The sequence below is a fragment of the Oncorhynchus tshawytscha genome, linkage group LG16, assembly GCF_018296145.1.
Source record: "Oncorhynchus tshawytscha isolate Ot180627B linkage group LG16, Otsh_v2.0, whole genome shotgun sequence".
In the NCBI taxonomy this organism is placed as follows: Eukaryota; Metazoa; Chordata; class Actinopteri; order Salmoniformes; family Salmonidae; genus Oncorhynchus; species Oncorhynchus tshawytscha.
This window is the reverse complement of record NC_056444.1, coordinates 22,713,664-22,739,712: the sequence shown is the minus strand read 5'-3', so window position 1 is coordinate 22,739,712 and position 26,049 is coordinate 22,713,664. Positions and strand designations below refer to the sequence as shown.

Below are 26,049 nucleotides of genomic sequence, written 5' to 3'. Positions count from 1 at the left end.
CCAGTTATAACCTTCAGAATCACAGAACCGAAATCTATCTTAGCCACCTTCAAAAAAACATTCAGAATAGTTGCCAAAGTTTATACATTTCTTATCGTGCATTTTCAATTAAACACATGGGGGTGGCAGTTATACGCTAAGACCTGGCCTTCACAACTCTCCAATCATCTACAGAAGAATTGTATTCACTATCTATCGGCTCACGCTAAAATAAGTCAAGTCAATTGGAGTTTCTTCGGCAATATCCACAGAGAGGGGAACGTCTTCAAAGGGTAAGAACAGAACAGAGCAGAACTTTGGAAAGGGAAAGCAGATAGAAACACACACTGTCTTACCTGAGTTCTGAAGGAGCCCGGATCTGAAAGGAGTTTGAAAACAGGCATGGTGAGTGGGTTACAAGGAGAACGCATAACAGCCACACACACACTCACGATCACACGCACAAACTGTTACCCAACACACACACACAGACACACACACACACACACACATACACACTCTCTCACACACACAGTGTTCCAGCGCTGCAGAAGCACTCTCTCATTAGTGAAGCCGAAAGCAACTTGCGGTACTGTCTACTCTTTTTACTCATTGGTTTGTTGTGTTGTGCTGAAGGTACCTGACAGGAGTAAAGAGTCTGGAGTAAACCACTTCAGGGGGCAGGGCTGACGACTGTTCTGCTCTGACAGTTTGTTCTCTGTTAGTTCATTGGCTCTCCTGGGACGGGCTACACCCCATCAACAAGCACCCCTCCCCCTCCCTCCTCCCGCTCCCTCTACAGCAGACAGCCAGGCAGCTCTGGATCGAACTTTGACCTGTTACACAAAGTGACGCTGAACAGGGCTGATAACGAAGAGCAGAGGGAGAGAGAGCCAACTGGGACCCGAGGTAAACAAGCCTCACCTGCAGAACACACTGGAGACAGAGTACTGTAAACAAATACCTCCTGCAGAACACCCTGGAGACAGAGTACTGTAAACACATACATCCTGCAGAACACACTGGAGACAGAGTACTGTAAACACATACCTCCTGCAGAACACCCTGGAGACAGAGTACTGTAAACAAATACCTCCTGCAGAACACCCTGGAGACAGAGTACTGTAAACACATACCTCCTGCAGAACACCCTGGAGACAGAGTACTGTAAACACATACCTCCTGCAGAACTGCAATCATAACGCTGTTCCAAGGCACAGCATTCATTGTTGTAATGCACATTCCTGATTGTCCATTGTGTTCTGTTTTCCTGTCAATAACTGCTATGTGTTGATGAGGTTACTATATCTATTGCTACTCAGCCAACATCAGCCGTGCGTTAATAACTGCTTAACAAGCAAGTTGGTAGTGAAAGCATAGTTGCAACATAACATATTGCAACCAAGTGCATTCTACTTTCTAACACTGTAAAAGGGACTAACGTTTATCTCCACATGGAAGACAATTGGGATTTTCTCCAGCCCCCCCGTGGCATGACAGTAATCTATTCAGGGAAGCTAGTGACCAGGTGTGGCTGGTGACTGTGTTATTGCACTGCTGACCTGATTGCTTGTGAGTGATGCCAACACCAACAGGAGCAGGCACCTTGCTGCAATCTGAACACACACACACACACACACACACACACACACACACACACACACACACACACACACACACACACACACACACACACACACACACACACACACACACACACACGAACACACACACACACACACACACACACACACACACACACACACACACACACACACACACACACACACACACACACAGGCCCCTGACACACTCACTGCAAGTCAGGGGAAGTCTGCAGGACCGGTTTGTTGTGAGGAATGTCATAATCAGTCTACTCTAATCACTCATGTTCTGTTCCTATTGCATGTGTGTGTGCATGTGCATGTGCGTTTGTGTGTGCGCTTGTGTGTGTGTGTGTGTACATACGCGTGTGTGTGTGTGTGCAGTGAACAGTTTAAAGGTATGTATAGTGAGTGAGCACAGTGAGTGCTAAATAACACATCTAATGTTATTTGATTGGAGTTATATAAGTGTTCAGGTTTCATACTCTGTCCAATCCCCATACACAGTGACTATGAGCTTTTCCTTATTGTAGGTTAATTATCGGCAGCTTTTCAATTTACTTTCAGGTATACACATTAACATGAACTATACATATTAAGAGCATATATACACAAGTATGTGGACACCCCTTCAAATGAGCAGATTCGGCTATTTCAGCCATAACCGTTGCTGACATGTGTATAACATTGAGCGTGCAGCCATGCAATCTCCATAGACAAACATTGACAGTAGAATGCACAATACTGAAGAGCTCAGTGACATAGGATGCCACCTTTTCAACAAGCCAGTTTCTGATCTTCTAAAGCTGCCCCGGTCAATTGCCTAGTGCTGTTGTTGTGAAGTGGAAACGTCTAGGAGCAACAACGGCTCAGCCGCGAAGTGGTAGGCCACACAAGCTCACAGAACAGGACTGCTGGGTCTGTCCTCGGTTGCAACACTCACTACCGAGTTCCAAATTGCATAGTGCAAACTGTAAAGTTTGGTGGAGTAGGAACAATGGTCTGGGGCTGTTTTTCATGGTCGGGCCCCTTAGTTCCAGTGAAGGGAAATCTTAATGCTACAGCATACAAAGATATTCTAGACAATTATGTGCTTCCAACTTTGTAGCAACAGTTTGGGAAAGGCCCTTTCCTGTTTCTGCATGACAATTTCCCTGTGCACAAAGCGAGGTCCGTACAGAAAATGTTTGTCGAGATTGGTGCGGAATAACTTGACTGGCCTGCACAGAGCCCTCAACTCCATCGAACACATTTGGGATGAATTGGAACATTGACTGCGAGCCAGGCCTAATCGCCCAACATCAGTCCCCGAACCTCACTTAGCTCGTGGCTGAATGGAAGCAAGTCCCTGCAGCAATGTTCCAACATCTAGTGGAAAGCCTTCACAGTAGAGTGGATGCTGTTATAGCAGCAAAGGAGGGACCAACTATATTTTACAGTTTTTTTTTACAGCTAGAAACAGCTAGAAACAATTTCTCAATACTTATGTCTCTTTTTCAAAACTCTTCACACAGTGAGCACAACAGCAGTCTATGTGGGCTAAACTGTGGATCATTTTTCATTGCTTTGGCACAAAATGCATTCAATGACTACATCTTTCAAATTTCATGATTTCTTTTCTCACTCAGACACAACCACCACCAAAACTCTATGTACCTACAGGCCAATTTGCACATGTTTACAAACTCTTTTCAAAACTGTTAAACTTAAGTTCAAAACCTAACATAACACACAATTGAATATGACTACATTTCTACATTTCTACAGTGATATCGGATTGAAATATATTCCAAATCTAAAAAATGAAATACAATTCGACCAACCACAGCTGATTCCCATTGTAGCTGAACACCTACCTAGGTGTTCGTCTTTCAATTTCATTACCATCTATACAAAAGGGGACATCTTAGGAACAATGCTGTACTGCAATGTAAACATGGACCCAGCCAGAGATAGAGAAGTGGCTGACAGAGGAGGAAGAGTGGCTGGGAGAGGGAGAGGAGTACGTATGCGTGGTGGAAGAAGACCGAGAGGAAGCTCAAGAGCTGTAGTCTCAGATACGATTAGGGTGACTATAATTGATTATGTAATAAATCATGGTCTATCAATGAGAGAGGCTGGTCTGAGAACGCAGCCAAATCTGCAACGCTCAACAGTGGCATCTATTGTGAGAAATTGCCGTCAAAACAACAGGTAAGATGTGTATTCTGCAAGGGCATCTGACTGAACTGCACATTACAGAAGTCAATTGAGCAAAGCCACCAAACCCACTTGTGCGTAATTGTTTTTGTAATTCTGCTTAGGACCCAACAGTTACCTCCCACAGGCAGGAAAGGTAGGATTTTCACTGCTGTGCAGGAAACTGCAATCGTTGATATGGTCATCAGAAACAATGGCATAAAACTCACAGAGATTCGGGATAGAGTGTTGGCAGACAACATTACATTTGGAAATATTCACAATGTAAGCATAACAACTATTTCTAGAGTCCTGAAACAACATCAAGTCAGGATGAAGCAGTTGTACACTGTCCCCTTTGAGAGGAACTCTGAATGAGTCAAGCAACTCAGGAACCAATATGTCCAGGTAAGATGACTATAAAATACAGAACTGGTTTAGAACAAAACCAAACAGGGCAGAGGCACACAATGGCATGTTTTTAGGTATATTGTAAATTACCGTGATAGCCTAACTCTTATGTTGCATTGTGGATTTATTTTAGAGAGTCATGGAGATTGAAGCCAGGCAAACACCCCACACATTCATCTTTGTGGATGAGGCTGGTTTCAACTTGGTCAAAACACGGCGGCGAGGAAGGAATGTGATTGGGAAAAGAGCCACAGTGGATGTCCCGGGCCAGAGGAGTGCCAACATCACAATGTGTACAGCAATATCCTCTGATTGATTGCTGTTACACAAACCGCTAATTGGGTCATACAACACCGAGCGTCTCATTTCATTCCTGGATGACCTCTATGGAAGGGTTGTGCCAGGTGAGGAAAGGGTTGCAGTGAGGCGAAATCGGAAACCAACGTTTGTAAATGTATGGGACAATGTGGCATTTCACCACTCCTGTACAGTCACAGAGTGGTTTGCAGCCCATCCCAGGATGGTGTCACTTTTCCTCCCACCTTACTCTCCATTCCTCAATTCCCATAGATGAATTATTTTCCTCATGGAGGTGGAAGGTTTATGACCACCATCCACATGATCAAATGTCCATCCTGGACGCAATGAATACTGGATGCCTGGACATATCTGTAGAAGATTTCTAGGGATGGACCAGGCATTCCAAAAGATTCTTTCCTAGGTGTATTGCCCAAGAGGACATAAGATGTAATGTCGATGAGAACCTGTGGCCAAATGCAGAAGACAGGGTTGACTAGCATTGCTACTGTATCTGTATTGGTAGATGGTGTATATACAAATTCTTGTATTTTGGAATCACTCAATTCCAAAGAATGACATAAAAGATATTGAAGCATATTGCAATATGTCTGATTCATTCCTGTAACATATACTGCAGTGAATTCTAAACAGTAGAGAGGTGTCTATGAGTGACAAAGTGTGCTTGTTGGGTGACAACCTTTGCTAGTGTTACGGAATAATTAGTTGATTTGAGACATGTATGAAGTGTTTTGGTAGTTTTAGTGCATTTTGGATGTGAAATTAACTGCTGTGCCAAGCCGAAATTTGGTTAGGAGAACTGTGTGAAGAGTTTTGAAAAAGTGACCTAAGTATTGAGAAATGGGTCCTAGAGGTTGTAAAAAAAACTGTAATGCTCATGATTTTGGAATGAGATCAGACTGTTAAACAGCCACCACTAACATTGAGTGGCTGCTGTCAACACACTGACTCAACTCCAGCCACTTTAATAATGGGAATTGATGTCAAATATATCACTAGCCACTTTAAACAATGCTACCTAATATAATGTTTACATACCCTACATTATTCATCTCATATGTATACGTATATACTGTACTCTATATCATCTACTGCATCCTTATGTAATACATGTATCACTAGCCACTTTAAACTATGCCACTTGTTTACATACTCATCTCATATGTATATACTGTACTCGATACCATCTACTGCATCTTGCCTATGCCGCTCTGTACCATCACTCATTCATATATCTTTATGTACATATTCTTTATCCCTTTACACTTGTGTGTATAAGGTAGTAGTTTTGGAATTGTTAGTTAGATTACTCGTTGGTTATTACTGCATTGTCGGAACTAGAAGCACAAGCATTTCGCTACACTCGCATTAACATCTGCTAACCATGTGTATGTGACAAATAAATTTGATTTGATTTGATTCGATTTTGACGAGCAGCTGTCCACATACTATCGGTCATATAGTGTATGTTCTGTACTACTTGTAGTGTACTGCTTTCTTGAGTCTGTGTTTTGAGGGGGGTTCTCACCTGTTTTTCCACAGCTGCCAAACCTCCCCAGACATTCCTTATGGGCTCCAACACCACACTTGGAGCAAAGGTACCCCTGGTTAAAGATACCCCTGGAAGAGAGAAGAGAGAGACAACCAGTGTTACTCAGTGTGGCATGTGTGTGTGTGTGTGTGTGTGTTTGTGTGTGTGTTTGTGTGTCTGTGTGTTTAACTATACTTGTGGGACATTTTGTTGGTTAAGGTTAGGTTTTTGGTTTAGAGTTAGGGTTAGGGTTAAGGTTAGGGTTAGGGTAAGAGTACGGGTTAGGGTTAAGGTTAGGGGTTAAGGAAAATAGGATTTTGAATGGAACTGAATTGTATGTCCCCACAAGGTTAGCTGCGCAATACTGTGTCTGTGTGTGTGTGTGGGATAAAGAGAGGCAGTAAAGAAAGAGGAGGAGGACGAAGAGTCTTTAAAAGATGTGACTTGGTGCCATTCCAACTCCCCTGTCTCGGGTTCAACCATCCGTCATTGCCTCTCCACTCCTCCCTACCTGCGGCGGTATTTTCTTTTACATAACCGCTCCAGAACCTCCTGCTGATTACAATGATGTAAAGCCCGGCCGCCCCAGTCTGACTAACTCTCCTGGTGAGCCACGCACACAAACTAGAATTAGGGTTGAGCCAGGGTGTGGACATCCATGGTAGCTAAGGTATGGGTTAGGGTTGAACCCAGTTGAGGAATTGAAGCTGGGGTTAGGGTTAGGGTTATGGGTGAGGCTAGGGTTAGGGTTGAGCCAGGTTGTGGACATGAAGCTAGGGTTAGGGTTAGGGTTATGGGTTAGGGTCATGGTTACACACAGATGTTGTAAACACACCATACACACAGGTGCACTGCACATGCACAGTCAGCTCACACTCTTGTAACTCCCCTTCTCGCCTAGTATATTTGTCCTCTTGCATGCTCACATATATTTTAAATATATTTTCCCCGTCTGACATCCACCTGGAATGGGCAGTTATGGGCCATATAGGGTCATCAGCTGGGTCTTCTTCACATCATGCACCCCCAGCCATGAAGTGATCCATATATTTAACTAGGCAAGTCAGTTAAGAACAAATTATTATCTACAATGACGGCCTACCGAGGAGCAGTGGGTTAATACCTGCCTTGTTCAGGGGCAGAACAACCGATTTTTACCTTGTCAGCTTGGGGCCAGTAACCTTGAGACCCAACGCTCTAACCACCGGCTACCTGCCGGCCCCAAACAATATATACCCATTGGTTTTAGACACAGGTTCAGGGTTGTCAGTCAAAAAGCTGTTGCTGTCCACTTGAGCAAGGTACTTAACCCTAATTACTCCTGTAAGTCGCTCTGGATAAGAGTCTGCTAAATGACTCAAATGTAAAATAACATGTAGTATGTGTGCGTCTGTGACCCCGTACCTTAGCAGCATGTGGCAGTAGCTACAGGATGTAATTCTGTCAAAGGTGTGCATCTTGAACTCATGGAAGTTACTGGTGCCATTCTCTGGACGTATGTTGGATCTACAAGACACGGGAAAGAAAGGATATGAAGATTAGAAAAGACAATCGTACATTGGCAGTTTCACATTGTGACGTTAAGATAACTGCAGTCAGCTATACTAGTAGCAAATCTCGGTTCCACATTGGAACTTGACTGTAGCTCTACAGTCTACATACAGTACTTTGATACATGCTCGGCAGTTTCTGTATTACTTCCATAAGTTGTTATGTTCACATGTTGCCCATAGTAACACCTGACCTTCAGGCCTTCACCTCATTTTTGCCAATTATAATAAATAAAAAAACCTGGTAGCAACCCGAGACAGACTTCCTGATTCTTCCCACATGAAAAAAATATGACAGTATACTGTAGAATACTCCACTACACAATGTAGTATCCCTCGATCATGTGTAATACTTACTATAGAATGTTGTAATATACTGTAGAATACTATAGTAAATACACATGTAATGTTCGCAAAACCGCTACAATCCACAAAAACACTACACTGCTTTTAACTATAGTAAATACCAGACTATTTCATTTGCATATACCTAACCCATTCCCCTCCCCATATCACATTTTTGCCACCCATAAGTGAGAAACCTACATGCCAGGTATACACCATATTGTGTTCTCTACAGGTTATAGAAAAGAGCAGAGGCTCTGAACTATCCGTTCAGACACCAGTCCTACCTACAGTGCATTCGGAAAGTATTCAGACCCCTTTCCTTTTTCAAAATTGTGTTAGGTTAGTGCCATATTGGGGCGGCAGGGTAGCCTAGTGGTTAAAGCGCTGAACTAGTGACCAAAAGGTTGCAAGATCGAATCCCCGAGCTAACAAGGTAAAAATCTGTCATTCTGCCCCAAATAAGAATTTGTTCTTAACTGACAAGCCTAGTTAAATAAAGGTAAATATATATATATACATATTCTAAAATGGATAAACAATAATGTCCCTCAAAACCTTTTGCAGAGCGCTCAGGACCTCAGACTGGGGGTGAAGGTTCACCTTCTAACAGGACAATGACCCTAAGGACACAACCAAGACAACGCAGGAGTGGTTTCGGGACAAGTCTCTGAGTGTTCTTGAGTGGCCCAGCCAGGGCCTGGACTTAAATCCGATCGAACATCTCTGGAGAGACCTGAAAATAGCTGTACAGCGATGCTCCCGATCCAACCTGACAGAGCTTGAGAGGATCTGCAGAGAAGAATGGGAGAAACTCCCCAAATACAGGTGTGCCAAGCTTGTGGTCTCATACCCAAGAAGACTCGAGGCTGTAATCGCTGCCAAAGGTACTTCAACAAAGTACTGAGTAAAGGGTCTGAATATTTGTATAAATGTGATATTTAATTATTTATTTATTTTTAAATTTGCAAACACTTAAAAAAATGTTTTTTTATTACAACATTCATACTATAGTTAACTGTATATACTACAGTAAACTACAGCTAACACGACAGTGAATACTATAGTATTTATTCATGTGGGTTAGGTCAAGTAATCCAGAGTTAGTTTGAGTACAGTGCCATTATATTAGCAGTCTAAATGTGTCTCCTCCTCTTCACTGTCTTGAGCTGAACTGAGCTGCAGCGCGTGACAAAACAACAGTACTGGGATCAGTCAACAGTCTCTCCAGGGAGCCAAGTGACTCAGTGATTGTGTGCCAAAGAAACTGAAGGAGCGTTTCTTCTTCTGCCTCTCTCTTTCTGTCTCTCTATCTCTTTCTCTTCACAGTCTCTCTCACACTCTCTCTCTGTCTCTCTCTCCTGTCTCTCTCTCTCTCTGCTCCAAACTCATTAATTCCACTGAGTTAATCAAGCTCAAGCTTCTCTCAGCATTGCGTCACGCCTTTTTCTTCCCCTATTTTCTATTTCCTTCTCTGATGCTGTCTTTTTTCTTCCCCTATTTTCTATTTCCTTCTCTGATGCTGTCTTTTTTCTTCCCCTATTTTCTATTTCCTTCTCTGATGCTGTCTTTTTTCTTCCCCTATTTTCTATTTCCTTCTCTGATGCTGTCTTTTTTCTTCCCCTATTTTCTATTTCCTTCTCTGATGCTGTCTTTTTTCTTCCCCTATTTTCTATTTCCTTCTCTGATGCTGTCTTTTTTCTTCCCCTATTTTCTATTTCCTTCTCTGATGCTGTCTTTTTTCTTCCCCTATTTTCTATTTCCTTCTCTGATGCTGTCTTTTTTCTTCCCCTATTTTCTATTTCCTTCTCTGATGCTGTCTTTTTTCTTCTTCCTTCCTTCCTTTCCTCCTTTTCTCTTTTTGTTTCTGATATCACCGGCATAGAACAGTCCAACGTACTATTTAATATAATTGACCCTTCACTAAGCCCTGCCCCAGAATTTTCGGCAACCAATCGCAGCGTTTCAATGGATAGCAACTGTCGTCGAGTCCAACACCTCGGACATTCTCATCTTTAAATCACATGAAAGCCAGTGAAGGCTATGGCAAAAACTGAGTTTAAATGACTAAATAATTGGGGAGTACTTGCTACTGTGATTCCTGAATCCAAAATGATACTGTTGCTATATTGTTTGATAGCTCAGCTGATTAGCTAGCTCTCAGTCTCACCAAACATTGCTAACACCAGCTAGCTAGCCACTTAAAATACCTTATTTTCAAATTGTTTAAATATTTATTTTTATTTAACCTTTATTTTAGTCATGCTGAGACCAAGGTCTCTTCTACAGATAAGCCCTGAATTACATAACTTACTGAAAATACACGAATCAATATAAATACCAAATAAAAGCGGAAAGAAAAACACGATCATAACAACAACAAAAAACACTCATCAGTAATAAGGTCCTCAATCAGCTTTGTGAATTTCCCTAGAGGAACCAGAACATCACATTTAACTACATTTTGAAGATTGTTCTACAAATAAGGTGCAAATAAACTGTAAAAAAAAAGTTAGCTAGCTAATTTAGCAATGTTATGAATAGAGCTCCCATCTGCTGTCGACATCAGGATAGTTATAGCTTTGACTGCGTGCTGACAGTGAATTCAGAGCCATTCAGTGGCTAGCTACACAACAAACTTTTACCAGGATCCTGTGAAGCAATTGTAATGACAGTCCACCACAACATACCCAAGAGTTTCCTGATTAGCAAGGGCTAGTCAGTCTGTGTTTCATTTCATTGTGTATTACAAACACAGTTTGAGATCATTGTGGGGGGATTTCGAATGTGGTTGAATGGGGAATTGGGCTTCCAGGGAAAATGTTGTCCGAGGTTGGAACAGTAACCAAGGGGGGCGGGTCTTAGCAACGGGTCAATTGTTTCCCTCCCTTTTTTTTGCTGTAGCAGGTGCCCCCCCCGCTGTAAACGAATTGTAAATGTCGTTATCAACACTAACAAAGCATCTAATAATCCCAGGTCCTCTGATCTCCACTCCTCCTCTCTAAATAGCTACAGTCCTCCACTTGATGACCAGATGTGTTTGGGGTTTGGCTCAGTGGTATTTATGATGACAAGTGCATGTTAGATCACATGTGCGAGTGAAGTCCCCAACGAGACTGAGAGAGATGACACAGAGGACTTATAGGGACAATGTTCCTATATGGCCAAGTGTGCATGTAGTTGAGTCAATGGACTACTTGATAAAACCCATTCTGAGTTAGTCACTAATCAGCTTCTCTGTCAGGACATTGTTAGATATCCAGTCTATTACAGAGTGAATTTAACACACTGGTGTTTATTCAAGCAATTTGATAAAGTAGTTAAACATCCCCTTTATATTTGGCAATATTTGGCACAGTTTTATGTTTTTGTGCAAAGTAATTATAGAACATACAGTACACAAGTTTTATTCATTAATCAAAGCTGGAACGCTTATGTGTATTTGCAAAGGATCAAATCAAATCAAATCAAATTTTATTTGTCACATACACATGGTTAGCAGATGTTAATGCGAGTGTAGCGAAATGCTTGTGCTTCTAGTTCCGACAATGCAGTAATAACGAGCAAGTAATCTAACTAACAATTCCAAAAAAAACTACTGTCATACACAGTGTAAGGGGATAAAGAATATGTACATAAGGATATATGAATGAGTGAAGGAGAAGCTGTTCTCGTGCAAGCATAATATATAATTGCACCATTCACTGAAAGGAGTTTTGATTGTCTAAGAAATAGTTATATAGGTTTTTTCCAGGCAGTCCGTTCTGGTTGTTGTATCAGTCTGGTGATTTGGAGCAGGTGAGGGGAGGGGAGTCTTTGGTGTCTTTAGTGTTTCAGAGCAGGGTGCCAGGAGAGTTCAGGACTGTGACACTCATTAATCATGATCTGTACTTACCTGAATAACTGGAAGAGTGACACGTCAATACTGTGACACTAAGGCAGTACACACAAGAGAGGACACACACAAACACTTTATCTGTCTCTCTCACAGAAACACACACACACAACACACACACTGCTGCAAGGGGAGTGAGGCAGAGGCATGACATGTGACAGAACACACACTCACATGGCCATGCCAAACTGCTCCAGCCATTTCTTCTTCAGCTCCTTGGTTTTGAAGAACAACTCGAAGCCACTCTGCCCCTGGTTGTGTGTCAGGTAGAACCCATAGGACCACTAAAACAAGAGACAAAAAAGGCAATGAGAGAGTGAACTAGAGAGATACAGAGGGAGCTAGATGAGTGGGTCATAGTGAGGTAGAATGGGGTAGTCAACATAGAAAGAAATAGAGTGGTGTATGCAGGGGGAGCGAGAGAGAGAGAGAGAGAAAGAGAGAGAGAGAGAGATTAAGACTTTAACCACTTGTACATTGTTACAACACTGTATTTATACATAATATGACATTTGTAATTTCTTTAATGTTTTGAAACTTCTGTATGTGTAATGTTTACTGTTCATTTTTATTGCTTATTTCACTTTTGTATATTAGCTACCTCACTTGCTTTGGCAATGTTAACACGTTTCCCATGCCAATAAAGCCCTTGAATTGAATTGAATTGATAGAGAACACTGTATATAGACATAATATTAGACATAATATGACATTTGAAATGTCTTTATTCTTTTGGAACTTTTGTGAGTTTAATGTTTACTGTAAAAAAAAAAAAAGTATTGTTTATTATCTATTTAATTTGCCTTGACAATGTAAACATGTGTCCCATGCCAGTAAAGCCCTTAAATTGAAATGGAAATTGAGAGAGAGAGATGAACCAGTGTCCATGCAGCCCCAGATATCAAGGTAGATAGGACACTGCAGAACTTAATCACTAAAGATTAACCACCTTAAAGACTAGCCATTACTCCAGCGTCCCTGATAACAACCTGCTACAACCACCTCTCCTTGTTATTACACAGAGACAAGGCTGTCTTGAAAAAGGTATCCACATTTCAGTACAATAAACAAGTGTATATTCAGAGGTAATGTTGTGTGTTCTGCTAGAGTTATCGTTCCTACAACGAGGGCTCTGTAGTCTGCATGTTCCTTACTGCTCAGTGCTCAGGGCAGCTGTGCTTATAAAAACAATGAGAACAGCCATTAAAGGGACAATCAAACTACAAATGGATGTACAAATTCCAGATTGACCCTTTAAAGTGGTCTTCAGGCTGCAGTGATTGGGGTAAGCCAACAGCCAATCAGATAAGAGAAAGAGAGCCTCTTGACCAATCATAGGGTGTGTATAGGGGGTAGGTGGGAGGTCGTGTGAGAGGGTGGGGTTTGAAAACAAGCACTGTACACTATAGACCAGCTTTCGTAGATTCCTAGCCTTATACAACAGACAAGGGGTTGTCATTCATGTAATAGGAAAGATGCATGCTGCTTAGATTTTGGCTTGATTATTGTCTAATTTCTTAACAAATTAAAGTTATTATAATCTAAATGATTATTATCCCCTGGGAAGCCATTGTGCAATGCATCATTATCCACAACAGTGAATATTATACTTTCCTGGGTGCTTGTTGCTGTGTGTGTGTGTGTGTCTGTGTGTGTGTGTGTACCATCAGGCACAAGGCAATGTTTAATAAACACACCATCTGGGGAAAAGGCAAGCTGTTCTATCCATCAAATCAACACAATATCTGATCACGCTCGTCAATGAATGTGGCAATCTCAATATGTGTCTGATTCGCTTTTAGTGACGCACGTGCGCACACCTTCCTGTTCTCCTTATCTGACGTGGGGTTGTTGGTGATCTTGAAGTGGTGCAGGTCGATCACCTCCTTCATCTCATAGTTGTCTCCTCTCCTCTTACAGACGATCACAGCAGCATCGAACAGGAAGATGTGCCTGTGGTGTCAGAGGAAAGACACAGAGGGAGAGATAAAAAGAAGGTAAAGGAATGAGAGGTCTGATCACAGAATATTGCTGTTCCCCAGTGCTTTATTCCTGCCCCCAAACATACAATGTTTCCACTTCACAGAAGTCTTTGTCAGGTGAGATAAAAAGATGACTTTGGTTAGCATGAATACCCTTTTCAGAATGTATTATAAGTGCATTTGTAATGCCTGATTGAGTGATGCGTAATGCACCACAATAGCTGCTAATAAACTCCTATTACTGGATCCATAAAGCATTACAAGCAAGCAGTAGACGAGGGACTGTAAAAAGACTTGATCTTATCTTGTCACGTTCCAGACAAACATCCATACATGCACTCACACAGAAACACACAGAAAACCACACACACACCAGACAGACATCTCACCGGTCCTGTTTGGCACGTTTGTCGATTGAGGTAACGCGTACCTCTCCGTCACCTTTTGGTCTCCCATAGGTACTAAGAGACTGATTCTGAAAGGGGGTGGGGGTTGGAGGATGCAAGAGAGAAAGAAAGAGGTCACACTTAAAACCCAGCTCACTTCACAGTCATTTTTGAATCAAGATGAGTTGCTTACAAGGTTTTCGATGGATTTCTGATACTGGGCTATGTCTCTCAGAGTCTCGTTGTCTCTCTTCACTTCATTGACGTACTGAGCCAGGTCCTACAGTACCCAACACAACACAGAGAACACAAAACAACAAACATCAAGACTTGACATTCAAGATGGGCGCATTTTGGCATACACCATATGAGACAGGCTCACAACAAAAGACTGCTTTCCAATGGTCTTCCATATAGTAGTCGAACTAATAGTCCTGGAAACAGTTTACCTCCTGTTTCTTCATTAGTTCTACATTAGAGTGGAGCAACAGTATCTACAACTTCATGATTCAAATCGCACCACCTGCAATGTCAACATATTCTAGAGGACTTTCTCTCTCTCTCTCTCTCCCTCTGATTAGCATGATTAATTGTTTATGCAAGAGTACATTGTGTAAATCTTCCTCTCAACACAGAGTGAGTCTAGTTCAAGTAGCACTGTTTAAAATCCCATCTATCATAAGGTCTGAGACAATCAGCGCTGAAAAACACTTGGTTGCCGCCGCACCACATGACGCAATGCAGAGAAACACTCCAGGAACATTAACCACATTAGCTCCCTCAATCAATGTCAAGTGGATCATTTAGCCAATTGAAATCATCACAGACGCCCTCAGAGTAAATGTTCACTTTCATACCCGACGTGACTTGCTTCTAGTACTTTCCTGGTACGTGTCAAACTGTATTCACACACGCACATCATCAACACCCTGTACATCTAGACTATAGAGACGACTGATTTCTTAAGTGCAGATGTCAGAAGAAAACAATGTCAAGCTGAACAGAAAAAAAACGAATGATGCGCACAAACTCTTTCTCAAAGAGAGATGGGGAGCCACACATTGTGTAACCGCTGTCAAACTCTTACGCAAAGAGAGCGACTTAATAGTATTATGTTGTACCTAATCTTGTCAGAGATATAGTTGAAGTCGGACGTTTACATACACCTTAGCCAAATACATTTAAAACTAAGTTTTTCACAAGTCCTCAGTTTTTCTCAATTTTCACATTTAATCCCAAGTAAAAATTCCCTGTTTTAAGTCAGTTAGGATCACCTCTTTATTTTAAGAATGTAAGAATGTGAAATGTCAGAATAATAGTAGAGAGAATTATTTGTTTCAGCTTTTAATTCTTTCATCACATTCCCAGTGGGTCAGAAGTTTACATGCACTCAATTAGTATTTGGTAGCATTGCCTTTAAATTGTTTAACTTGGGTCAAACGTTTTGGGTAGCCTTCCACAAGCTTCCCACAATAAGTTGGGTGAAATTTGACCCATTCCTTCTGACAGAGCTGGTGTAACGGAGTCAGGTTTGTAGGCCTCCTTGCTCGTTGCACACTTTTGTAACGGTCCCTCCAATACCTTGACTTTGTTGTCCTTAAGCCATTTTGTCACAACTTTGGAAGTATGCTTCGAGTCATTGTCCATTTGGAAGACCCATTTGTGACCAAGCTTTAACTTCCTGCCTGACTGATGTCTTGAGATGCTGCTTCAATATATCCACATCATTTTCCTTCCTCATGATGCCATTTATTTTGTGAAGTGCACCAGTCCCTCCTGCAGCAAAGCACTCCCACAACATGATGCTGCCACCCCCGTGCTTCACGGTTGGGATGGTGTTCTTCGGCTTGCAAACCTTCCCCTTTTTCCTCCAACCATAATGATGGTCATTATGGCCAAATAGTTATATTTTTGTTTCATCAGACCAGAGGATTGTTCTCCAAAAAGTACAATCTTTGTCCCCATGTGCAGTGCAAACCGTAGTCTGGCTTTTATATGACAGTTTTGGAGCAGTAGCCTCTTCCTTGCTGAGCGACCTTTCAGGTTATGTCGATATAGAACTCATTTTACTATGGATATAGATCATTTTGTACCTGTTTCCTCCAGCATCTTCACAAGGTCCTGTGCTGTTGTTCTGGGATTGATTAGACTTTTCGCACCAAAGCACGTTCATCTCTAGGAGACAGAACGCGTCTCCTTCCTGAGTGGTATGACGGCTGCGTGGTCCCATGGTGTTTACACTCGCGTACTATTGTTTGTACAGATGAACTTCAGGCATTTGGAAATTGCTCCCAAGGATGAACCAGACTTGTGGAGGTCTACAATTGTTTTTCTGAGGTCTTGGCTGATTTATTTTGATTTTGCCATGATGTCAAGCAAAGAGGCACTGAGTTTGAAGGTAGACCTTGAAATACATCCACAGGTACAGCTCCAATTGACTCAAATTATGTCAAGTAGCCTATCAGTAGCCTATCAGTAGTTTCTAAAGCCATGACATCCTGTGCCTTTTCCAAGCTGTTTAAAGGCACAGTAAACTTAGTGTATGTAAACTTCTGACCCACTGGAATTGTGATACAGTGTGTTTAAAGTGAAATAATCTGTCTGTTAACCATTTTTGGAAAATGACTTGTTTCATGCACAAAGTAGATGTCCTAACTAACGTTTGTTTCACAAGAAATGTGTGGACTGGTTGAAAAACCAATTTTAATGACCCCAACCTAAGTGTATGTAAACTTCCGACTTCAACTGTACATGTGCTGGTGGCAGGAGTGTTTTTAGGTTGTTGTGTGTAGGCCTAGAGTACGTATGCCGTAGGTCTGGAGTGGTGCTGAAATAGCTAGCAGGTTGGTAGCGTCATCGTTATGACCAATAATCTGGTCTCAAGGCAGATCTCAGTAGGAGGCATATGTGGACCTTCAGACAGTATTCGCAACCCTTGACTTTTTCCACATTTTGTTCTGTTAAGGCCTGAATTTAAAATTGATTAAATTAAGATTTTGTGGCACTGGCCTACACACAATACCACATAATGTCAAAGTGGAATTATGTTTTTAGAATGTTTACAAATTCATAAAATATGAAAAGTTGAAATGTCTTGAGTCAATAAGGATTCAACCCCTTTATTATGGAATGCCTAAATAAGTTCAGGAGTAAAAATTTGCTTAACAAGTCACATAATAAGTTACATGGACTCACTCTGTGTGCAGTACAAGTGGTTAACATGATTTTTGAATGACTACTTCATCTCTGTACCCCACACATACAATTGTCTGTAAGGTCCCTTAGTCAAGCAGTGAATTTCAAACACAGATTCAACCACAAAGACCAATGCAATTCCAATACTTCGCAAAGAAGGGCACCTATTGGTAGATGGGATAAAATTTTAAAAAGCAGACACTGAATATCCCTTTTAGCATGGTGAAGCTATTAATTACACTTTGGATGGTGTATCAATACACCCAGTCACTACAAAGATACAGGCATCCATCATAACTCTGTTGCTGGAGAGGAAGGAAACCGATCAGGGATTTCATGAGGCCATTGGTGACATTGAAACAGTTTAATGGCTGTGATAGGATAAAACTAAGGGTGGATCAGCAACATTGTAGTTACTCTACTTAAAACGGCTTGAAAAACTAGGGCAAGACTTCAAAATGGTTGTCTAACAATGATCAACAACCAACTTGACAGAGTTTGAGTATTTTTTTTAAAGAATAATGTGCAAATATTGAACAATCCAGGTGTGCAAAGCCCTTAGAGACTTACCCTGAAAGACTCACAGCTGTAATCACTGACAAGATGATTCTAACATGTTTGAGTTTATGAGTTTGAGTTTATTTTTATTTTTACAGGGACAGTGCACATTAATCAACGTTTCAGTAAAAGTGCCGGTTTTAGCCAGCCGGCTAATTTTCAATTTTCAGACAATAGCAACATAGAACAAGCAAGACATAGCAACATAGGACAAGCAAGACATAGTATACAGACAGAGCAACATAGGACAAGCAAGACGTAGCATACAGACAGAGCAACATAGAACAAAAAGACAAAATTCAAGACAAGACAAGACAAAATTCATAAAAGCAACAAAGTGTTTCCACACCTCACAAGCTACAGACAACAGACAACATGGAGAGCGGCAACACACAGCTAGGGACCATGTTCACAAATCTGATTGACCTTTAGCCATGTTTTCAAGCATTTTGTGAAAGTGTGATATGTGGTGCAGTTATGTGTGTCTGATGGCAGTGTATTCCAGACATGGGAAGCTCTCACAGAGAATGCAGATTTACTAAAGGTGCTTTTCCTTAGGGGAACTATACAGTCACCTCTCATGGCAGAGGTATCTCATGTATTGACTCAGGGGTGAGAAAACTTATGTAAATTATATATTTCTGAATTAAATTTTCAGTAAATTTACTAACACTTCTAAAAACATATTTTCACTTTGTCATTATGGGGTATTGTGTGTAGATGGGTGTGGAACATGTTTTTTCAGGTTTTTAACACAACGAAATGTGGAATAAGTCAAGGAGTATGAATACTGAAGGCACTGTATACTGTGTTAGGCTGTGAGGTCTATGTTTAGTTAAATTTTTTACTAACTAAATATATACAGTAATTAATACATAACTAAATATACACATTAATACATAAATACATATATACTGTAACGGTTGTCGTCGTCTGATGAGGAAGAATCGGACCAAAGCGCAGCAAGGTAAGTGTTCATGACTTTTATTAAACTGAACACTGAAACAAAAATAACAAAGTGCAAAACGAAACCGAAACAGTCCTGTCAGGTGCAGAACACTAAACAGAAAACAACTACCCACAAAACATAGGTGGGAAAAAGCTACCTAAGTATGGTTCCCAATCAGAGACAACGATAGTCAGCTGTCCCTGATTGAGAACCATACCCGGCCAAAACAAAGAAGTACAAAACATAGAAAAAAGAACAGAATGCCCACCCCAAATCACTCCCTGACCAAACCAAAATAGAGACATAAAAAGCTCTCTAAGGTCAGGGCGTGACAGTACACCCCCGCAAAACCTGAACCTATAGGGGGGAGCTGGGTGGGCATTTCTCTGTGGTGGCGGCTCTGGTGCGGGACGTAGACCCCGCTCCACCTCTGGCTTGGCCCACTTTGGTGGCGCCTCTAGTGCGAGGACCCTCGCCGCCGACCCCGGACTGGGGACCCTCGTAGCTGGCCCCGGACTGGGGACCCTCGTAGCGGGCACCGGACTGGGGACCATCGTTGCGGGTCTTGGACTGGGGACCATCGTTGCGGGTCCCGGACTGGGCACCCTCGTTGCGGGCCCCGGACTGGGGACCATCGTTGCGGGCACCGGACTGGGGACCATCGTAGCGGGCCCCGGACTGGGGACCCTCGTTGCGGGTCTTGGACTGGGGACCATCGTTGCGGGTCTTGGACTGGGGACCATCGTTGTGGGTCCCGGACTGGGCACCCTCGTTGCGGGCCCCGGACTGGAGGGCGTCGCTGGAGGCCCCGGACTGGAGGGCGACTCTGGAGGCTCCGGACTAGAGGGCGACTCTGGAGGCTCCGGACTGGAGACTGTCGCTGGAGGGACGAGACGCAGAGACAGCCTGGTGCGTGGGGCTGCCACAGGGCCCACCAGAATGGGGAGACCTACAGGAGGCCTGGTCCCTAGAGGAGGCACAGGATGAACCGGGCTGTGGGGGAGCACTGGAGCTCTGGTGCGCAGCCTTGGCACCACTCCTCCAGGCTGAATGCCCACTTTAGCCCGACCCCTCCAGGGTGCAGGCACAGGTCGAACCAGGCTGTGGGGGAGAACTGGAGATCTGGTGCTTACCACTCGCACCTCTCCACTTGGCTCAATGCCCACTTTAGCCCGGCACGGGCGGAGCGCAGGCATATAGGACAAACTGAACAGTCCCAGCGCACTGGAGACACAGTGCGCAGAGCCGAAGCAGGATACCCTGGGCCGAAACGGCACACCGGAGACCAAGTGCGCTGAGCTTCCACAATCCACCCTGGCTGGATGCCCACTCCCGCATGGCACTTGCGGAGGGCTGGCATATAGCGCATCGGGTTATGAGCGCGCCCTGGAGACACCATGCGCTTTACTGCATAACACGGTGCCTGACCAGTACCACGCTGCTTCCGGTAAGCACGGGGAGTTGGCTCAGGTCTATAGCCTGACTCCGCCCCCAAAATTTGGGGGGCTGCCTCTCGTGCCTGCTTCGCTCACTTGCCTCATATCTCCGCCTCTCAGCTTTAGCTGCCTCCAGTTCCTTTTTCGGGCGGCGATATTCCCCAGCCTGTCTTTAGGGTCCCTTTCCATCCAGTATCTCTTCCCATGTCCAGGAGTCTTGAACCCTCTGCTCCTCCATACCACGCTGCTTGGTCCTTTGGTGGTGGGTAGTTCTGTAATGGTTGTCGTCGTCTGATGAGGAAGAATCGGACCAAAGCGCAGCATGGTAAGTGTTCATGACTTTTATTAAACTGAACACTGAAACCAAAAATAACAAAGTGCAAAACGAAACCGAAACAGTCCTGTCAGGTGCACAAAACTAAACAGAAAACAACTACCCACAAAACATAGGTGGGAAAAAGCTACCTAAGTATGGTTCCCAATCAGAGACAACGATAGTCAGCTGTCCCTTATTGAGAACCATACCCGGCCAAAACAAAGAAATACAAAACATAGAAAAAAGAACATAGAATGCCCATAGAATGTGACATATACAGTAATTAATACATGAATACATATATACAGTAATTAATACATAACTACATATATACAGTAATAAATACATAACTAAATATATAGAGTAATTAATACATAGATACATATATACAGTAATTAATACATAACTCAATATATACAGTAATTAATACATAACTACATATACACAGTAATTAATACATAACTAAATATATACAGTAATTAATACATAACTAAATATATAGAGTAATTAATACATAACTCAATATATACAGTAATTAATACATAACTACATATACACAGTAATTAATACATAACTACATATATACAGTAATAAATACATAACTAAATATATAGAGTAATTAATACATAGATACATATATACAGTAATTAATACATAACTCAATATATACAGTAATTAATACATAACTACATATACACAGTAATTAATACATAACTAAATATATACAGTAATTAATACATAACTAAATATATTAGTAATCAAAACATAATGACTCTATATATTTAGTTATGTATTAATTACTGTATATATTTAGTTATGTATTAATTACTGTATATATTTAGTTAGTACATAACGAAATATATACAGTAATAAAAGTGTAACTAAACATAGAACAGCCTCAATTCGTCTGGACATGGACAAGGTGACGAATGCGTTCCGCAGGGATGCTGGCCCATGTTGATGCCAATGCTTCCCACATTTGTGTCAAGTTGGCTTGATGTCCTTTGGGTGGTGGGCCATTCTTGATACACATGGAAAACTGGCACCTTCTAATACCCTGTTCAAAAGCACTGAAATCTTTTGTCTTGCCCAATGACCCTCTGAATGGCACACATACATAATACATCCATCAATCAATCAAATGTATTTATAAATTGCTTTTTACAAAGCAGATGTCACAAAGTGCTTATACAGAACTCCAGACTAAAACCCCAAACAGCAGGCAATGCAGAAGCACGGTGGCTAGGAAAAACTCCCTTGAAAGGCAGGAACCTAGGAAGAAACCTAGAGAGGAACCAGGCTCTGAAGGGGTGGCCAGTCCTCTTCTGGCTGTGCTGGGTGGAAATTATAAGAGTACATGGCCATTAAGGCCAGATCGTTCTTCAAGATGTTCAAACGTTCATAGATGACCGGCAGGGTGAAATAATAACCACAGTGGTTGTAGATGGTGCAACAGGTCAGCACCTCAGGACTAAATGTCAGTTGGCTTTTCATAGGCGAGCATTCAGAGGTCGAAACAGCAGGTGTGGTAGAGAGGGAGACAGAGAGGGAAGGAGGGAGAGAGAGAGAGAGAGAGAGAGAGAGGGAGAGAGAGGGTTGAAAACAGCAGGTCTGGGACAAGGTAGCACGTCCGGTGAACAGGCCAGGGTTTCATAGCCGCAGAACAGTTGAAACTGGAGCAGCAGCACGACAAGGTAGAACGTCCGGTGAACAGGCCAGGGTTTTATAGCCGCAGAACAGTTGAAACTGGAGCAGCAGCACGACAAGGTAGAACGTCCGGTGAACAGGCCAGGGTTTCATAGCCGCAGAACAGTTGAAACTGGAGCAGCAGCACGACAAGGTAGAACGTCCGGTGAACAGGCCAGGGTTTCATAGCCGCAGAACAGTTGAAACTGGAGCAGCAGCACGACAAGGTAGAACGTCCGTTAAACAATCCATGTCTCAAAGCTTAAAAATCCTTCTTTAACTTGTCTCCTCCCCTTCATCTACACTGATTGAAGTGGATTTAACAAGTGACATTAATAAGGGATCATAGCTTTCACCTGGATTCACCTGGTCAGTCTATGTCATGGATAGAGCAGATGTTCCTAATGTTTTGTACCCTCAGTGTATACAGTAATAAATACGTAATTATACAGTAAATAGAGACATTTTGAGTCCCTAAAGACATGTTTTTTATTGAAAGCTTGCATCAGTATTTAATAGCGTGCAGTCTGGTGTATAACTCTGTAGATAGATGAAGACTACTCACTTACGTTGCAAGTGTTAGCTGGCGTGCCTGTGTGCGCCTACAAAACATACAGTGGCTTGTGAAAGTATTCACCCCCCTTGGCATTTTTCCTATTTCATTGCCTTACAACCTGGAATTAAAATTGACTTTTTGGGTGTATGTATCATTTGATTCACACAACATGCCTACCACATTAAAGATGCAAAATATTTTTGTAGAGACACCTTTTGCAGCAATTACAGCTGCAAGTCTCTTGGGGTATGTCTATATAAGCTTGGCACATCTAGCAACTGGGATTTTTGCAAATTCTTCAAGTCAAAATTGCTCCAGCTACTTCAAGTTGGATGGGTTCCGAAAGAGTACAGCAATCTTTAAGTCATACCACAGATTATCAATTGGATTGAGCTCTGGGCTTTGACTAGGCCATTCCAAGACTTTTAAATGTTTCCCCATAAACCACTTGAGTGTTGCTTTAGCAGTATGCTTAGGATCATTGTCCTGCTGGAAGGTGAACCTCTTTCCCAGTCTCAAATCTCTGGAAGACTGAAACAGGTTTCCCCCAAGAAATTCCCTGTATTTAGCGCCATCCATCATTACTTCAATCGGACCAGTTTCCCAGTCCCTGCCGATGAAAACATCCCCACAGCTGATGCTGCCACCACCATGCTTCACTGTGGGGATGGTATTCTCGGGGTGATGTGAGGTGCTGGGTTTGCGCCAGACATAGCATTTATCTTGATGGCCAAAAAGCTCAGTTTCAGTCTCATCTGACCAGAGTACTTTCTTCCATATGTTTGGGGAGTCTCCCACATGCCTTTTGGTGAACACTTTAAGCAATGGCTTTTTTTATGGCCACTCTTCTGTAAAGCCCAGCCCTGTGGAGCATACAGCTTAAAGTGGTCCTATGGACAGATACTCCAATCTCCGCTGTGGAGCTTTGCAGCTCCTTCCGGGTTATCTTTGGCCTCTCTGATTAATGCCCTCCTTGCCCGGTCCATGAGTTTTGGTGGGTGGCCCTCTTTTGGCAGGTTTGTTGTGGTGCCATATTCTTTACATTTTTTAATAATGGATTTAATGGAGCTCCGGGGGATGTTCAAAGTTCCGGATCTTATTTAGCGTTTCATAGCAAAGGGGGTGAATACATATGCACGCACCACTTTTCCGTTTTTTATTTTTTAGAATTTCATTGTTTTTTTTCTTAATTTTACTTCACCAATTTGGACTATTCTGTGTATGTCCATTCCATGAAATCCAAATAAAAATACATTTAAATTACAGGATGTAATGGAACAAAATAGGAACAAGTGGGCATTGTAACTACGTAGATGTGAGTGTGTGTGTGTGTGTGTGTGTGTGTGTGTGTGTGTGTGTGTGTGTGTGTGTGTGTGCATGCGTTTGAATGTGTATGTGGTGCGTGCGATAGAGGTGAGGAGAGTCATAACATCAGACACAGACCTGGCACCCCAATTACTCCTTCATTCCTGATGTGATGTGAGGGCGTCGTGTGACACTTACCTTCATGGCATCCAGAGCCAGCCGCAAATTGCTCTTGTCAGCCGCATCGTGAGTGTGTTTCACTAATTCCTGTAATTAGATCAAAACAAAACACAGTGCTATTTTATGCTCTCTGTTTTCACCAGCTAGCTAATTAGCCACACAGAGCCCTGAGAGAAGTAGGAAAAATAGAGATGACAGGTAGGCATTAGGCCATCTCTCTCTGCCTGACACTTCAACTACAGCTCAAAATTATAGACAAACAGTGTCAACCAAGGTTCTACCATGTTAGATATGAGCTGTGCTTATCAAGGGATGTTGTTTCATTTGGACTGCGACTTCAGGGCTAGAAAAACAAACAAGGACAAACACAAACGAAGCGATCGTTGATTTCTATTTTCATGTCACACACACAGACGAGTTACTGTTGCTGTGCACAATCACACACATACTGTACACACAATTCTATACAAACACACACACACACACACACACACACACACACACACACACACACACACACACACACACACACACACACACACACACACACACACATACATACACACACACACACACACCTGGAAAGTAAATCCCAACCAACATCATAATCCTAGATATGAAATAAAAAGGTGGGATACCACGAAAGAACCCAGTAATAAAATAAAATAAATTGCTGTGTGTGTGTGCATTCGTGCGTGAATTCCTGCGTTCTCTGTATGTATATGCTTATCTTGCGTGTATCTTGTGTGTGGGCTGAAATTGCTTTCCTGTAGCTGGCGAGTAAACAAGACATCTAAGCCGTTTGTCTGTGTTGTGGAGGATAAGGAAGGTTACCATGCATATCCTTCACACACACACACACACACACACACATCCCAGCCCAGATAAATGGCTTCCTTCCCCTCGCCCCAGTCCCCTTGCCCCAGATCCCTCGCCCCCAGTCCCCTCACCCCAGTCCCCCGCCCCAGCCCCCTCACCCCAGCTCCCTCGCCCCCAGCCACCTCGCACCAGCCCCCTCACCCCAGCTCCCTTGCCCCCAGCCCCTTTGCCCCAGCCCCCTCCTGCTGGGCCGTATGTGTCTGCCTAGAACTCCTCAAATCCCAGCTATCACTCAAGCTGAACCTGGGAATTATTATCACAAGCAATGCGACAGGACCCTATTTTTCATTCTCTGGTCCTAACACACACCTACACAGTGAGCCCATGGGAGAGGTGGGGAGGGGGTAGCAAGAGAGGGAGATAGAGAGCGAGAGAGAGAGAGAGAGAGAGAGAGAGAGAGAGAAAAAGAGAGAAAAAGAGAGAAAAAGAGAGAGCGAGAGAGAGAAAAGGCTTATTGATGGATTCCAGTTATAGTGAGTTCGGAATAAATAGAGAAATGGGAAGAAAGGAAAGAGTGATAGAGAGACAGAGAAAGAAAGAGGGTTCTGACACGACTGGCATATTGATGGATTCTGGTTATAGTGAGTTGGGGACTGGTGGGAGCCACTATGAAATAATTACAGAGGGAACAGAGAGAAAGACCTACCTGCCCTCTATCCTCCTTACCTCTCCTCCCTGATCTAAGCACTCACCTCCACTCTTTCCTCCCACCTCTTCCTCCCCTCCCTCCCTCACTTCCCTCTCCCACTCCCTTCCTCCTCCCTCCCTCCCACTACCCCGGGAGCGTGTTCCCTCCATTGGAGTGGATCG

At 42.8% G+C, this 26,049-nt stretch overlaps 1 protein-coding gene across 2 annotated transcripts in view; it reads right to left on the bottom strand.

The window, feature by feature from the left end:
* The window catches only part of LOC112215524 (guanine nucleotide exchange factor VAV3), a 127,361-nt gene that overhangs the window by 27,224 nt on the left and 74,088 nt on the right, over positions 1 to 26,049 (bottom strand). For both annotated transcript variants that reach the window (XM_042298986.1, XM_042298987.1), the window contains exons 11-18: positions 24,379 to 24,447; positions 14,373 to 14,459; positions 14,183 to 14,268; positions 13,632 to 13,764; positions 11,986 to 12,095; positions 7,426 to 7,527; positions 6,019 to 6,110; positions 336 to 358 (exon numbers count right to left, since the gene is read on the bottom strand). In XM_042298986.1, coding sequence (XP_042154920.1) covers positions 336 to 358; positions 6,019 to 6,110; positions 7,426 to 7,527; positions 11,986 to 12,095; positions 13,632 to 13,764; positions 14,183 to 14,268; positions 14,373 to 14,459; positions 24,379 to 24,447 — 702 coding nt within the window. The remainder of the gene's footprint in view (positions 1 to 335; positions 359 to 6,018; positions 6,111 to 7,425; positions 7,528 to 11,985; positions 12,096 to 13,631; positions 13,765 to 14,182; positions 14,269 to 14,372; positions 14,460 to 24,378; positions 24,448 to 26,049) is intronic.